We start from the raw sequence: 12,864 nt of genomic DNA on the forward strand, positions 1-12,864 counted from the left end.
TATTTAAAAGATCAGATACAGTGTGAAAAATAAACCAATTAAATAATTAATGGAAACATGCCTAGGTTAACGCATAGCATATAGTATGCACTCAGTTAATGTATAATGAATAGTACATGCACACCTTTTTAATATATATCAAATGTATCCACATTAAATATATTCAAATATATCCACATTAAAATATAAATCATCATTTTTCCCTTGATAGTGTAGACCAGTGGTCCCCTAGCAGGTAATAATGAAATGTATGTATACTTAATGCATGCTTTCTCAGGACATTATGTTCCCATATGAATCTATTTGCTACTTATGATTCTTATATTTAATAATGTGAATGAAACATCCATTTGTTTATTTTTTCTCCTCTGGTTTTCCACCTTTTGATTCTGAGTGAATGCCATGGCATTCCCAGGGTTAGGGGTCATTCAGCACACAGGCTGTTTAAGGCCCAAGGAATCATTAGTTTGGCCTTTCCAAGGCAACTGCAGGTAGGACTAGAAATTCAATAAATCTATAGCAGGCTAATTTTTAAGTTGATAATTTTGTATGGCTCATGAATGATGTTATAAAATACAAATTGTTCTTGCCAGGAAAGAGATCCTTACCCCTGTGTTCATTATGATATTTTATAATATTTGTGTTATAATTTATAATATTATAGTCCTCAAACAGTTTAGAAGAGACACATTTATTATGGAGATGACCAAGCCAACAAAATTTTTGAATAGTGTCTTTGGATCCACAGTCCATTTCAAGTAGTTATCAATTAGTTTAAACAGTAAGTTTAAACACTAACTTTAAGTTTACAACTAACTTTGTAGGAAATCATGTAATAAAAATTATTTTAGATAATTAAGTCGTACACTATTCAAGGTATTGAAATTAAAATATAAGGGATTAAGAAACTAGAAAATATATTTGGAGAATGCTTTAGAAACATTGCACTGTCTTAACATTTCTAAAAATTGGTAATACCATGTTTATATATTTTTGAAGGGTATCATCATTTCTTTCCAACATATGCAGCAGTTACTTCAGCAACAAATTCAAGCTAATACTGAAATTGAAGCAGAATTTAAGATACTTAAAGAAAATAACCAGGTTATCTATCTATTTATCTATGTTATGGTGTATTTTCACTTAATGAACCTCCCCTATGTAACAGCATTCATCTGTCTAGTTGCATCAGTTTTACTGAGATCATTTTGAATTTTGGGAGTCAGGTATTGGTTTCCTTCATCAACTTGATATTAGTGTCTTTAGTAATGAAATTTTTCCCCCAATATTTAAGTTACTAATTTTTAGATTTTATCAAATATATGGCTTTATTTTATAACAAAACAGATGGGATTCTTCTTTGTCTTAAAATTGTAGCCAAGGTCCAAAACTGAAAGTAAAAGATGAGGGATGAACATTGTGGCCCAGTGGGTTGAGCTGCCACTTTGGACTTCTATATCCCATGAGTGCTTGGTTCAGTCCTGGTTACTGTGCTTCTGGATGGAGTTCCTGGCTCCTGGCTTTGGCCCAGCCCAGACCCAGCCATTGAAGGCATTTGGGGAGTGAACCAGTGCTCTCTGCCTCCTAGTCTCTCAAATAAATAAATTAATTAATTAATTAAAAATATTTAAGTTCAGGGGTACAAGAAAAGGAAGATGTCATCTTGTTCATATGACAGATGCTTACCATAATAGAAACCTGAAAGTCTATTTTGATGTTGTCATTAGAATAAAATATGGTAAGTACTGTGGAAGAGCTTGACATGGGTTTTTTAAAGAGCGTACAGATTGAAACCCAGTTCTGGTCTAGAAATTGCAAAGAGGAAAGTTTTTGGAGTAATGTTTGCCACTGGGGATTGAAGATTATGCTTGTTCTAACACTGTGTGATCCTGGAAGGGCACACAAAAGGAAACCTTGGTGGTGTTTGGGTTATACATGAAAGAATGTGGTGGAGGACCAGGAACTGCCCCAGGTACCACTGGGGCAAGTGTTGAAATGTCCAACTCAAGTTAGGATCTGGGTCATATTCCACTGGGGAGGCTGTTAGAAGATATTTCTGTTCCTCCCCCTACCCTAAACGTTCTTGGTAGCAAAGAACACAGGGTGAAGCTGAACATTTCCCATGAAAACTACAGTCATCTTTCATGTGGACACCATTGTCAGTTAAAGCCAGGGCCAATTTCTTGCATATGTGACCAGTTGCTTAAGGACTCACACTCAAAAGGGCCTCCTGCTTCAGGTTAATGTTTTGTGGTCACTGTCTTAATGTTTTTATCAATTTTTATCTTTGAATTTGCATTTTATAAATTATGTTTTCCAGGACAATGGATTATATGCTGGGAGTTTAGAGCCCAGCTCAGGCATTGTCTTGTCTCCCTTGCCTCCCAGGACTGGTTCTTGGCTATTGACTTTTCATCTTTCTAGTGACATGCCCTGTGCCCTGCCTAGCCACTCCCTCCTTGTTTATTTGCGTGATAACTGTGGGTTGACCATGTCACATTTGCGGGGAAAGGCTTGTGTTGTGCTGCTGACCTCTTGGTGGGGACATAAGCAGGGAGTCGGAGTTAGGCATAGAAGCAGCTATCCTGTTTCAGGTTGGCAGTGACTTGGCATGTTAGACAGATGACCAGTAGGGACAAGGAGTGAGCTCCTAGTCCAGGTACTGACTGCATCCCTGCCAGGCAGTTGCAGTCTCCTAGGAGTTACCTATCTGCCGTGGAAGATGGAGGGCCCATGGGAAAATTGACTCCCCCTTTTCTGGCCAAAGTGATAACATGTATACAGCAGCTGGCAAGAAGGGGAACCTGGCAGTTGTGATGGGTCATTCTCATGCTAAGGGTAATGAGGCCCTTAGGTACCTATGAGAGTCTGCGTTTGCCTTGTGAGTATTTCTCTGCTCAGTAGACCATGACATTAAATAAAAATGAGTAACACCATGACAGATTGAGAGTGAGAGAGGCTAAGAAGAAAAGGAGATATTTTCTACTTTAGTGCCTTGAATACTTTCTCTCTCTCTCTCTTCCTCTTCCTCTTTCAAAAGCAGAGAGGGGGCCAGCTCTGTGGCATAGTGGGTTAAGCCACTGCCTACAGTGCTGGCATCCCAAATGGGCACTGATTTGAGTCCTGGTTGATCCACTTGCGATCCAGCTCTCTGCTGTGGCCTGGGAAATCAGTAGAAGGTGGCCCAAGTCCTTGGGCTTCTGCACCTGTGTGGAAGACCCGGAGGAAGCTCCTGGCTCCTGGCTTGCGGCCATTTAGGGAGTGAACCAACGGATGGAAGATCTCTCTCTCTCTCTCTCTCTTTCTTCCTCTGCCTCTCTGTAACTCTGCCGTGAAAATAAATAAATCTTTAAAAAATATTAAAGAAAAGTAAAAGCAGAGAGAGAGAGAGAGAGAGAGAGAGAGAGAGAGAGAGAGAGAGCGCGCGCGCTTCCATCCACTGGTTCATACTCTAAATGTCCACAACAGCCAGGCCTCAACCAGGCCAAATCCAAGAGCTAGGAACTCCATCTGGGTCATCTGCATGTGTGGCAGGAACCCAAATATTTGAGCCATCACCTGCTGCCTCCAGTGTGCACAGGAAGCTGGATTGGAAGTGGAATATCCAGGACACAAACTAGGCACTCTGATATGGAATGCAGGTGTCACAAATGCCTGCCCCTCCCCCTTTTTTCATTTTGCACCAGGCCCCATAAATTATGTGGAGTTCATCATCATGGAATAGAACCCAATTTAACCTGAGCAGTACCAGGTGTATCTCCTTATCCTTGGTAGTCTGTGGCTTGACATGTAAAGAGAGTTTTGCTTTTCTTATTCCTCTTGCCTTCCCCCAAAACTAGAAGGGAGAGAGAAGAAGGTATACTGTAGTCCAACTTCTCCCTCCCCTTAATCACTTTATTCAAATAAAATACTAGTAAAAAATTTTCTCTCAAAGATCAATTATCAACAATAGTCCTTCTGACCTTCTCTGTCCACCCTATACTTGGAAATATGTTGACACTTCCAAGAAGTATATAATATAATTTTCCCAGAATTTTTATGAGTAGCCATTATCAAAAGCTTCTCCCAATCCACGTAAAAGATTTGAAACAAAACATTAAAGATTAGCTAACTCAACCATTTCATGATGAAATATACACCTAGAACATTTAAGTCTCATGATTAAACAAAACCAGGATTAAATCTTTGTCTTGATACTAACCCAGCACTATTTCTTTTTTTTTCTTTTAATGTTTTATTTATCTATTTGAAAGGCAGAGTTACAGAGAGGCAGAGGGGGAGTGGGGCTTCCACCACAATGGCTGGACGTGAGCTGATTCATAGCCAGGAGCCAGGAGCTTCTTCTGGTTCTCCCACCTGGGTACAGGGACACAAGGACTTAGGTCATCTTCTACTGCTCTTCCAGATCATAGCAGAGAGCTGGATCGGAAGTGGAGCAGCCAAGACTCGAACTGGCATCCATACAGGATGCCGGAACTGCAGGTGGTATCTTTACCTGCTATGCCACAGTTCTGGCCCTCCCTGCATTATTTCTACAACATTATACTGTTAAGATTTATTCCTAATTCTATGAGAACTGCCAATTTTGTTAGTAATGTTAAAGCCACAATTCTTTTTTTAAAGAATGTTATATAGAATAGACTTTATTTTGTTTAAAAGGCAAAGTTACAGAGAGAGGGACAGGCAGAGAGACTGTCCATCCACTGGTTTACTCCCCAAATGGCTGCAATGGCCAGGGCTGGACCAGGCCGAAGCCAGGAGCCAGGAGGTTCATCTGAGTCTCCTAGTGGGGTGCAGGAGCCCAAGCACTTGGGCTACTTTCACAGGCGCATTGGCATTGGAGGTGGAACAGCCAGGACTCAAACTCGTACTCATATGGGATGCTGGTGTGGCAGGCAGCAGCTATTCATACATAAATAATTATGTTTTGTTTTGAATTAATAATGACTATAGGGGCCAGTGCTGTGGCGCCGCAAGTTAAAGCCCCAGCCTGCAGCAGCACCATCCCATAGAAGTGTCGGTTCGAGTCCCGGCTGTTATATTTCTGATCCAGTTCCCTGCTAATGCACCTTGGAAAACCGTGGAGGATGGCCCAAGCCTTTGGGCCCCGGAACCCACAGGGGAGACATGAAAAAAGTTCCTGGCTTTAGATCAGCTCAGCTCCAACCTTTGCAGCCATCTGGGGAGTGAACAAGTGGAAGGAAGACCTTTCTCTCTTTCTGTCTCTACCTCTCTCTGTAACTCTTTCATATATTTTTAAAAAATTAAAAATGACTATAAATGTAGCTACAAAACCTTTTAACTACAGGTATGATATCTAAAATAATCCAACGTCTTTCTATTTAGTTGTCACAGTCAATACCTGGGCCTGGTAGTATGTGGACAAACTAGGTTTTATATAGTAATTTTTCAAAGAATTGTTAGGAACTGGGTAGAAATTTTAGCTTTTTATTTTGGTAAGTAATGACAAAAAGAAACCCACCATCTATAATCACTGTCATTTTACAAAAGAACATTTTAACATCAAAAGTATATTAAGAACATAATATCAAGATAAAGGACGGTTTTTCTGTACAAAAAGACATTTGATGACCTTATATTGACATTTTTTGCCATGGACTAGTGAAAATTTTGTCATGGATCAGTACTTGTCTGCAGATTGGTGTCTGAACTACTGATATATAGCGTAACAAAATATTAATGTTGAACTGTTGCTAAGGATTATGCTGCATAGATATCTCAAGTGTTTTCTTGAGGAGCATTCTAATTCTACCTGCACTAAAAGGGATCATTACTCTTGATAATGGCCAACTGTTTTTCAGTGCTCTGCAATCATGCTGTCATTTGTCTTTCTTTTTTAGTAATAAATTTTACTGCACAGAGACCTAAATTCTCATGATAGAAAATATTTTCTACTCAAATAATCCAGTTAAAAGCAGATGTGTTCCTAGTCATAGTATTAAAAATAACCATTTACTTCCTTTGCTCCTATGGTCTAGTATTAACAGTATTAACTAGGATAATTTGCTTATTTTTTTGATTGGGTAAAGCCTTAGGAGGTGGTTTTCTTTTCACCTTCACAATATCCATTTTTAAACTTGTTAAATAAGACCAAATATTTCCTGATAGACTATAAACTCTATTAGAACAGAAATGTTTTCACTGCTGTAGCATAAGAACATAAAACTCTATCTGGCAGGTAGTAAGAATTTATTAAAATTTTATTGAATGAATGGTGAACAGTAAATAAACTTGTTTTCTTCCAAATTTTGGATATTGCCTAGAGCTTCTGTTTAAATATATTGAATTGAACCCACATTTGCTTCTACTTTCTTCTGAAAATGCCTTAAAATAACCTGAATAATTCTACAAGGGCAAAGAAGTAAAAGTAGGAAACCACTCAGCCCCCGATTTTTTTTTTTTCATGTGGGAACCAGGGCTGGGCCTTTAACGAAGATGCAGGTAACCCATGTCTCACATTGGAATACCTGGGTTTAATATCCAGTTAAGACCCCTTGCTTTAGCTTCCAGTTAATATCCAGTTAAGACCCCTTGCTTTAGCCAGTGTAGACCCTGGGATGCAGTGGTGATGACTCAAGTAATTTGGTTCCTGCCACCCACATGGAGGACCTGGATTAAATTCCTAGCTTCAGCTCATCCCAGCCCATTTCCTGCCACTGCAGGTGCTCTGGCGAGTGTACTAGTGGATAGGAGCATATTTTCTCTCTTTCTAAATAAACCAAAGTGAGAACCAGATGGACAATTGGTAATTTGCTTATTAGCACATGATAAGTAGAAACCCAACTCAAAGATGCAAAGTGGTCAGAAATTGCAATTGTTGTGTGCTTCTGGAACTGAGTTGCAATTGAAGTCCAAGATAGAAGATGTATTTAAGATGCTGCACCTCCAGATTTTTCCCCCATCTTGCACAAGTAGGCATTACCCCTCTCCTACTTGGCAGAGATAGAGATTTACATTGTGTAGTTTTTTTTTTTTAACTTTTATTTAATGAATATAAATTTCCAAAGTACAGCTTATGGATTACAATGGCTCCCCCCCCATAACTTCCCTCCCACCCGCAACCCTCCCCTTTTCCTCTCCCTCCCTGCTTCCATTCACATCAAGATTCATTTTCAATTCTCTTTATATACAGAAGATCAGTTTAGCATCTATTAAGTAAAGATTTCAGCAGTTTGCACCCACATAGAAACACAAAGTGTAAAATACTGTTTGAGTACTAGTTATAGCATTAAATCACAATGTACAGCACATTAAGGACAGAGATCCTACATGAGGAGTAAGTGCACAGTGACTCCTGTTGTTGACTTAACAAATTGACACTCTTGTTTATGGCGTCAGTAATCACCCTAGGCTCTTGTCATGAGTCGCCAAGGCTATGGAAGCCTTTTGAGTTCACCAACTCTGATCATATTTAGACAAGGTCGTAGTCAAAGTGGAAGTTCTCTCCTCCCTTCAGAGAAAGGTACCTCCTTCTTTGAAGACCTGTTCTTTCCACTGGGATCTTACTCGCAGAGATCTTTCATGTAGGGTGGTGTTTTTTTTTTTTTTTTTTTTTTTTTTTTTTTTTTTTTTTTTTTTTTTTTTTTTTTTTTGCCAGAGTGTTTTGGCTTTCCATGCCTGAAATACTCTCATGGGCTTTTCAGCCAGATCCACGTGCCTTACGGGCTGATTCTGAGGCCAGAGTGCTGTTTAGGACATCTGCCATTCTATGGGTCTGCTGTGTATCTCACTTCCCATGTTGGATCGTTCTCTCCCTTTTTTATTCTATCAGCTAGTATTTGCAGACACTAGTCTTGTTTATGTGATCCCTTTGGCTCTTAGTCCTATCATTATGATCAATTGTGAACAGAAATTGATCACTGGGTCTAGTGAGATGACATTGGTACATGCCACCTTGATGGGATTGAATTGGAATCCCCTGGTATGTTTCTAACTCTACCATTTGAGTTAGGTCAGCTTGAGCATGTCCCAAATTGCACATCTCTTCCCTCTCTTATTCCCACTCTTATATTTAACAGTGATCACTTTTCAGTTAAGTTTCAACACTTGAGAATAACTGTGTATTGATTACAGTATTCAACCAAAAGTATTAAGTAGAATAAATAAACAAAAAAATACTAAGAGGGATAACATATTAAGTTGTTCATCATCAGTCAGGGCAAGGGCTGATCAAGTCACCGTTTCTCATAGTGTTCATTTCACTTTAACAGGTTTCCTTTTTGGTGCTCAGTTAGTTGTCACTGATCAGGGAGAACATACGGTATTTGAACTCTGTAATTAACACACAATTATTCTTAGGTGTTTAAATTTTAACTGAAAAGTGATCCCTGTTAGGAATCTGGAAAGCATTATGCTGAGTGAAATAAGCCAGTCCCAAAGGGACAAATACCAAATACATTGTGTAGTTTTAAATATAGCTGAGATTGGGAACATCCATCGGTGTGCTGGAGCCAACTTGTAGCAGTGAGAGCTGGTTGTTAGATATTAAGAAATTTTGTGAACTGGTTCTTAAAACAATGATATCTTGAAATTGGCCATGTTGGCCGGCGCCGCGGCTCACTAGGCTAATCCTCCGCCTTGCGGCGCCGGCACACCGGGTTCTAGTCCCAGTCGGGGCGCCGGATTCTGTCCCGGTTGCCCCTCTTCCAGGCCAGCTCTCTGCTGTGGCCAGGGAGTGCAGTGGAGGATGGCCGAAGTGCTTGGGCCCTGCACCCCATGGGAGACCAGGATAAGTACCTGGCTTCTGCCATTGTTTCAGCGCGGTGCGCCGGCTATTGGAGGGTGAACCAACAGCAAAAGGAAGACCTTTCTCTCTGTCTGTCTCTCTCACTGTCCACTCTGCCTGTCAAAAAAAAAAAAAAAAAGAAAGAAAGAAATTGGCCATGTTGGGCATATATAACATTAATGAAAATGGCCAATGCTGCAGGGTTTTGTTTTGTTTTGAGAGCTAGTTCATCAGTATACTACTAGGAGTATTTTATTGAAGACAGGATGGAAAGTCTGAACACTGAAGGTCGGAAACTCCAAGCCCAGATTCCCCAGTTAGGGGACAGCTAGCCTAATATCCAGGGATGAAGGATAATGAAAGATTTGTTTTCTGGGGAAAACTAACTTGCCCAAAAGAGAACACTATAGCTCCTGCAGTTAAACTCTCCCAATACAAATTGCTCAGTCAGATCAACCTACAGTGAAATCCACCATTTGATGGAACTTTTCAATCAGCTTTTTAATAGCTCATTCTTAAACATACACATGTAGGTAAGGATTACAATACATTTGAAGAAATCCTGTCATATGAAAAATACAAAACAAAATGAGAATGAAAAAAATCTTATAGAAATTAAGAAGATTTATATTTGTTAATCCACACAAGAAGAATTAGGAGTCCATAAAGAAGCATTCGTAGAGTGAAAGAGAGCCATAAATAAATCAGCAAGCATAAAAATACACTGGAAATGTTGGAAGATTCATGTTGAAGTGGTCTTCTAGAAAGAAGAATCAAAAGACAAGAAGATGGAAAACAGGAAAAAGAAAATTAGGGGATCAATCTCAGGATTGATCTGAGGATTGGTGACTTTCACAGAGTACAGAGAAAATGGAGGGAGAAGTAGTGATCATAGAACCAATACAAAAAGGTACCCGGGCTGAAGGAAATGAATTTGTTAATATATGTTAGTTTATTAACATACTACTGTAAATATTTAGAAACTTACGTGTTATTATAAGCATCTGTGAATTAAGGAAATGTTAACTCTTACTAATGATAATTATAATACCTTGAAATGGAATGAACAGGCATTCATTTTGGATGCTCTCAAAGATATATTTCCTTGTGAGATAGAGGAGAATCTTCATGTCAAAACTGCAAAATGTTTTTATTAGATAAACTGCCATAATTTTATCTTTGGATGTTGATATTTCAGATGTAATTGAGATGGAGTATCTTTAGATGGGATTCTTCTGAAACCTTTAAAATGAGACGTCCCTCTATATAGTAATATGGGAAGAAAGCAAGGTGTACTGTGTTTTCAGAAAGGCAGATTACATATTGATGTACATATTATATGGTCTCATCTGTGTTTAAAAAATATCTTATGTGTTTAACAAGATACTTATATGCTTCTAATTTCTGGAAGAATACATAAAAATTGCTGAAGTGATTATTTCTGGAAAGAAGAGTTGATGGAGGATAACTTTCCTGATTATTTCCTTTTGCATGTCTTGTTGTTTTTACCCTGAGTGTGCATAGCTTTAATAAGGATGAACAAAAGAGCTTGAACATTTCTCGTGTATTGGATTTGTAGGTAAGAGTTCTTACTGCTTGCATTCACAGAATTTTACCTGGGTCATCAGCAGACATTGAAGAAATTTAATAATATTGGTGACACTGAATTAATATTTTTAAAATCCTAGTCTTAGAAAAGATATGGTAGTATTTTTACTTTTTAAAAGTGTTTGTGGGGGGCAGTGTGGTGACAGTTCTCATATCAATTTGATGAAGTAAGTGTTAATATAAATATTTAACTTATTCTAAAATGTTAATTAGAAATTAAAATTGTATTTAAGGGTTTCTAGCCAGTTAATTTCTGAAATACACAGGTCTGAAAAAAATGTGTGGTAGTTAAATTTTTTAGTAGTGTTAGGCTGGATTATGCTACATTTCATACTTTTCAGTGCTGTACTTTATATTACTTTTTCAGTACATTAAAACTTATGCAGTGAAACTGAATAATGGCAATGTTTTTATACCCTTTTATAGCCATTTCTTTATCATAACCTCCCCCTATTTTCTGTTAGCTAAACTATAAGCACCTTTGTGTTAATTTATTAAAATTATTGTTGAGATAGCACATTATCACTGGTCTGTATGGCACTTTCAGCATGTTCAAAGTAAAGGTCCAAGCAACATAAAACACATCAAAATTCATTAATGTGGTATTGATTATTTTTTGGATAATTAATTTTATTGCAGACCCTTGAAAGAGATAATGAGCTGCAAAGGGAGAAGGTAAAAGAAAATGAAGAAAAGTTCCTTAATCTTCAAAATGAGCATGAAAAAGCACTAGGAACTTGGAAGAGACATGTAAGTTCATTAAATAATAAAATATTAAAATATTTTAAGTAGTTGTAGATATTTTAAATAACTATTAAATGCTAAGAAAATATCATAAAAGTAATACACAAATAAAGTCAGACATATTTTCTTATTGCACTCATATGTCAAAATGTGAATGCTTTTTAAAAGCTAAATTTAATAACGTTCCCTGAAATATTTTCATGCATGGAAGACCACACATATATGGGGGTGTATGTGTGTGTATGTGTATGAGAAAGAAAGAGTGAGAGAGAATACAAGCTGAATAACCTTCCACTTGTGATTAAAATTGATTTACCTTTTAATAAAACCTTTGCATAGTATTTTAGTAAATGATTAAAAAATGATTTGTTTACTTGAAAGTCAGAGTTATATAGAGAGAGGAAGAGAGAGAGAGAGAGAGAGATCTTCCATCTGTTGGTTCACTCCCCAAATGGCCACAATGGCAGGGGCTAGACCAGACCAAAGCCAGGAGTCAGGGGCTTCTTCCAGGTCTCCCACATGGGTGGAGGGACCCAAGCACCTTGGCCATCTTCTGATGTTTTCCCAAGTGCTGCATTAGCAGGAAGCTGGATCAGAAGTAGAGCAGCTGGGGGCCGGCAATGTGGCACAGCAGGTTAATGCCCTGGCCTGGAGTGCTGGCATCCCATATGGGTGCCAGTTCAAGACCCGGCTGCTCCACTTCCAATCTAGCTCTCTGCTATGGCCTGGGAAAGCAGTAGAAGATGGCACAAGTCCTTGGGCCCCTGCACCCACATGGGAGAACTGGAGGAAGCTCCTGGCTCCTGGCTTTGGATCAGTGCAGTTCTGGCCATTGTGGCCATCTGGGGAGTGAACCAGCAGATGGAAGACCTCTCTCTCTCTCTCTCTCTCTACCTCTCTACCTCTCTTCTCTCTGTGTAACTCTGACTTTCAAATAAATAAATAAATCTTAAAAAAAAAAAAAGTGAAGCAGCTAGAGCTCAAGCCAGCGCCAGTGTAGGATACTGGTGTCACAGGCAGTGGCTTTACCCACTATGCCACATTTTTTTTTTTTTTATTTGAAAGAGAGAGAGGAAGAGACAGAATGGTTCACTCCCCAAATGGCCACAATGGCCATGGCTGGGCCAGGCCAAAGCCAGGAGCCAGGAGCTTCTTCCAGGTCTCCCATATGAGTAGCAGGGGCCCAAACATGTGGGCCATTAGTAAGGAGCTGCATCAGAAGTGAAGCAGCTGGAAGTCAAACTGGTATCCATATGGGATGCCAGAATTGCAGGTGGCAGGCTTACCTATTATGTCACAATGCTGGCCCCTAGTAAATGATTAAATAAAGAATTATGTGTGTACTACTATTATTAGGTTACCTATTTTGCTTTCTTCAGCACTTTGGTTGAGATGTATTAGAGCTATGTTTAGAATATGTATACAGAAAATTGAGTTCTATAGTAGTAGTAATTTATCATGAGAGTTGATAGATTATGGATATGGCTGTTTTTGTATATTTACTTTATACTGAATTTTAATTTCCATGTAGTAGGTAATAAAATAATATAAAAGGATATAACCTTAAGTTGTACAATATAAGGTTCACTTTCAAGATTGTAAAGTCCCAAAACTGATTACTCTGTTTTAATGTCAGTTTTAATTGCCCTTTTTATTCTTATTAAAGAATTAACGGAGTAGGAAGTCAGTACTTATGAGTTTCTGAAGTTATAGTTTAGAAAAGCCTGACCAATACTAATTGTAGTATATTGCTATATTAATATTAT

At 38.5% G+C, this 12,864-nt stretch overlaps 1 protein-coding gene across 4 annotated transcripts in view; it reads left to right on the forward strand.

Annotated features, from left to right (window-relative positions):
• The window catches only part of CCDC73 (coiled-coil domain containing 73), a 154,902-nt gene that overhangs the window by 120,435 nt on the left and 21,603 nt on the right, over nucleotides 1–12,864 (forward strand). For all 4 annotated transcript variants that reach the window (XM_089309806.1, XM_089309814.1, XM_089309802.1 and 1 more), the window contains 2 exons: nucleotides 1,000–1,104; nucleotides 10,994–11,104. In XM_089309806.1, coding sequence (XP_089165932.1) covers nucleotides 1,000–1,104; nucleotides 10,994–11,104 — 216 coding nt within the window. The remainder of the gene's footprint in view (nucleotides 1–999; nucleotides 1,105–10,993; nucleotides 11,105–12,864) is intronic.

The sequence above is a fragment of the Oryctolagus cuniculus genome, chromosome 1, assembly GCF_051225735.1.
Source record: "Oryctolagus cuniculus isolate XC-2025 breed Fujian yellow rabbit chromosome 1, ASM5122573v1, whole genome shotgun sequence".
Taxonomy (NCBI): domain Eukaryota; kingdom Metazoa; phylum Chordata; class Mammalia; order Lagomorpha; family Leporidae; genus Oryctolagus; species Oryctolagus cuniculus.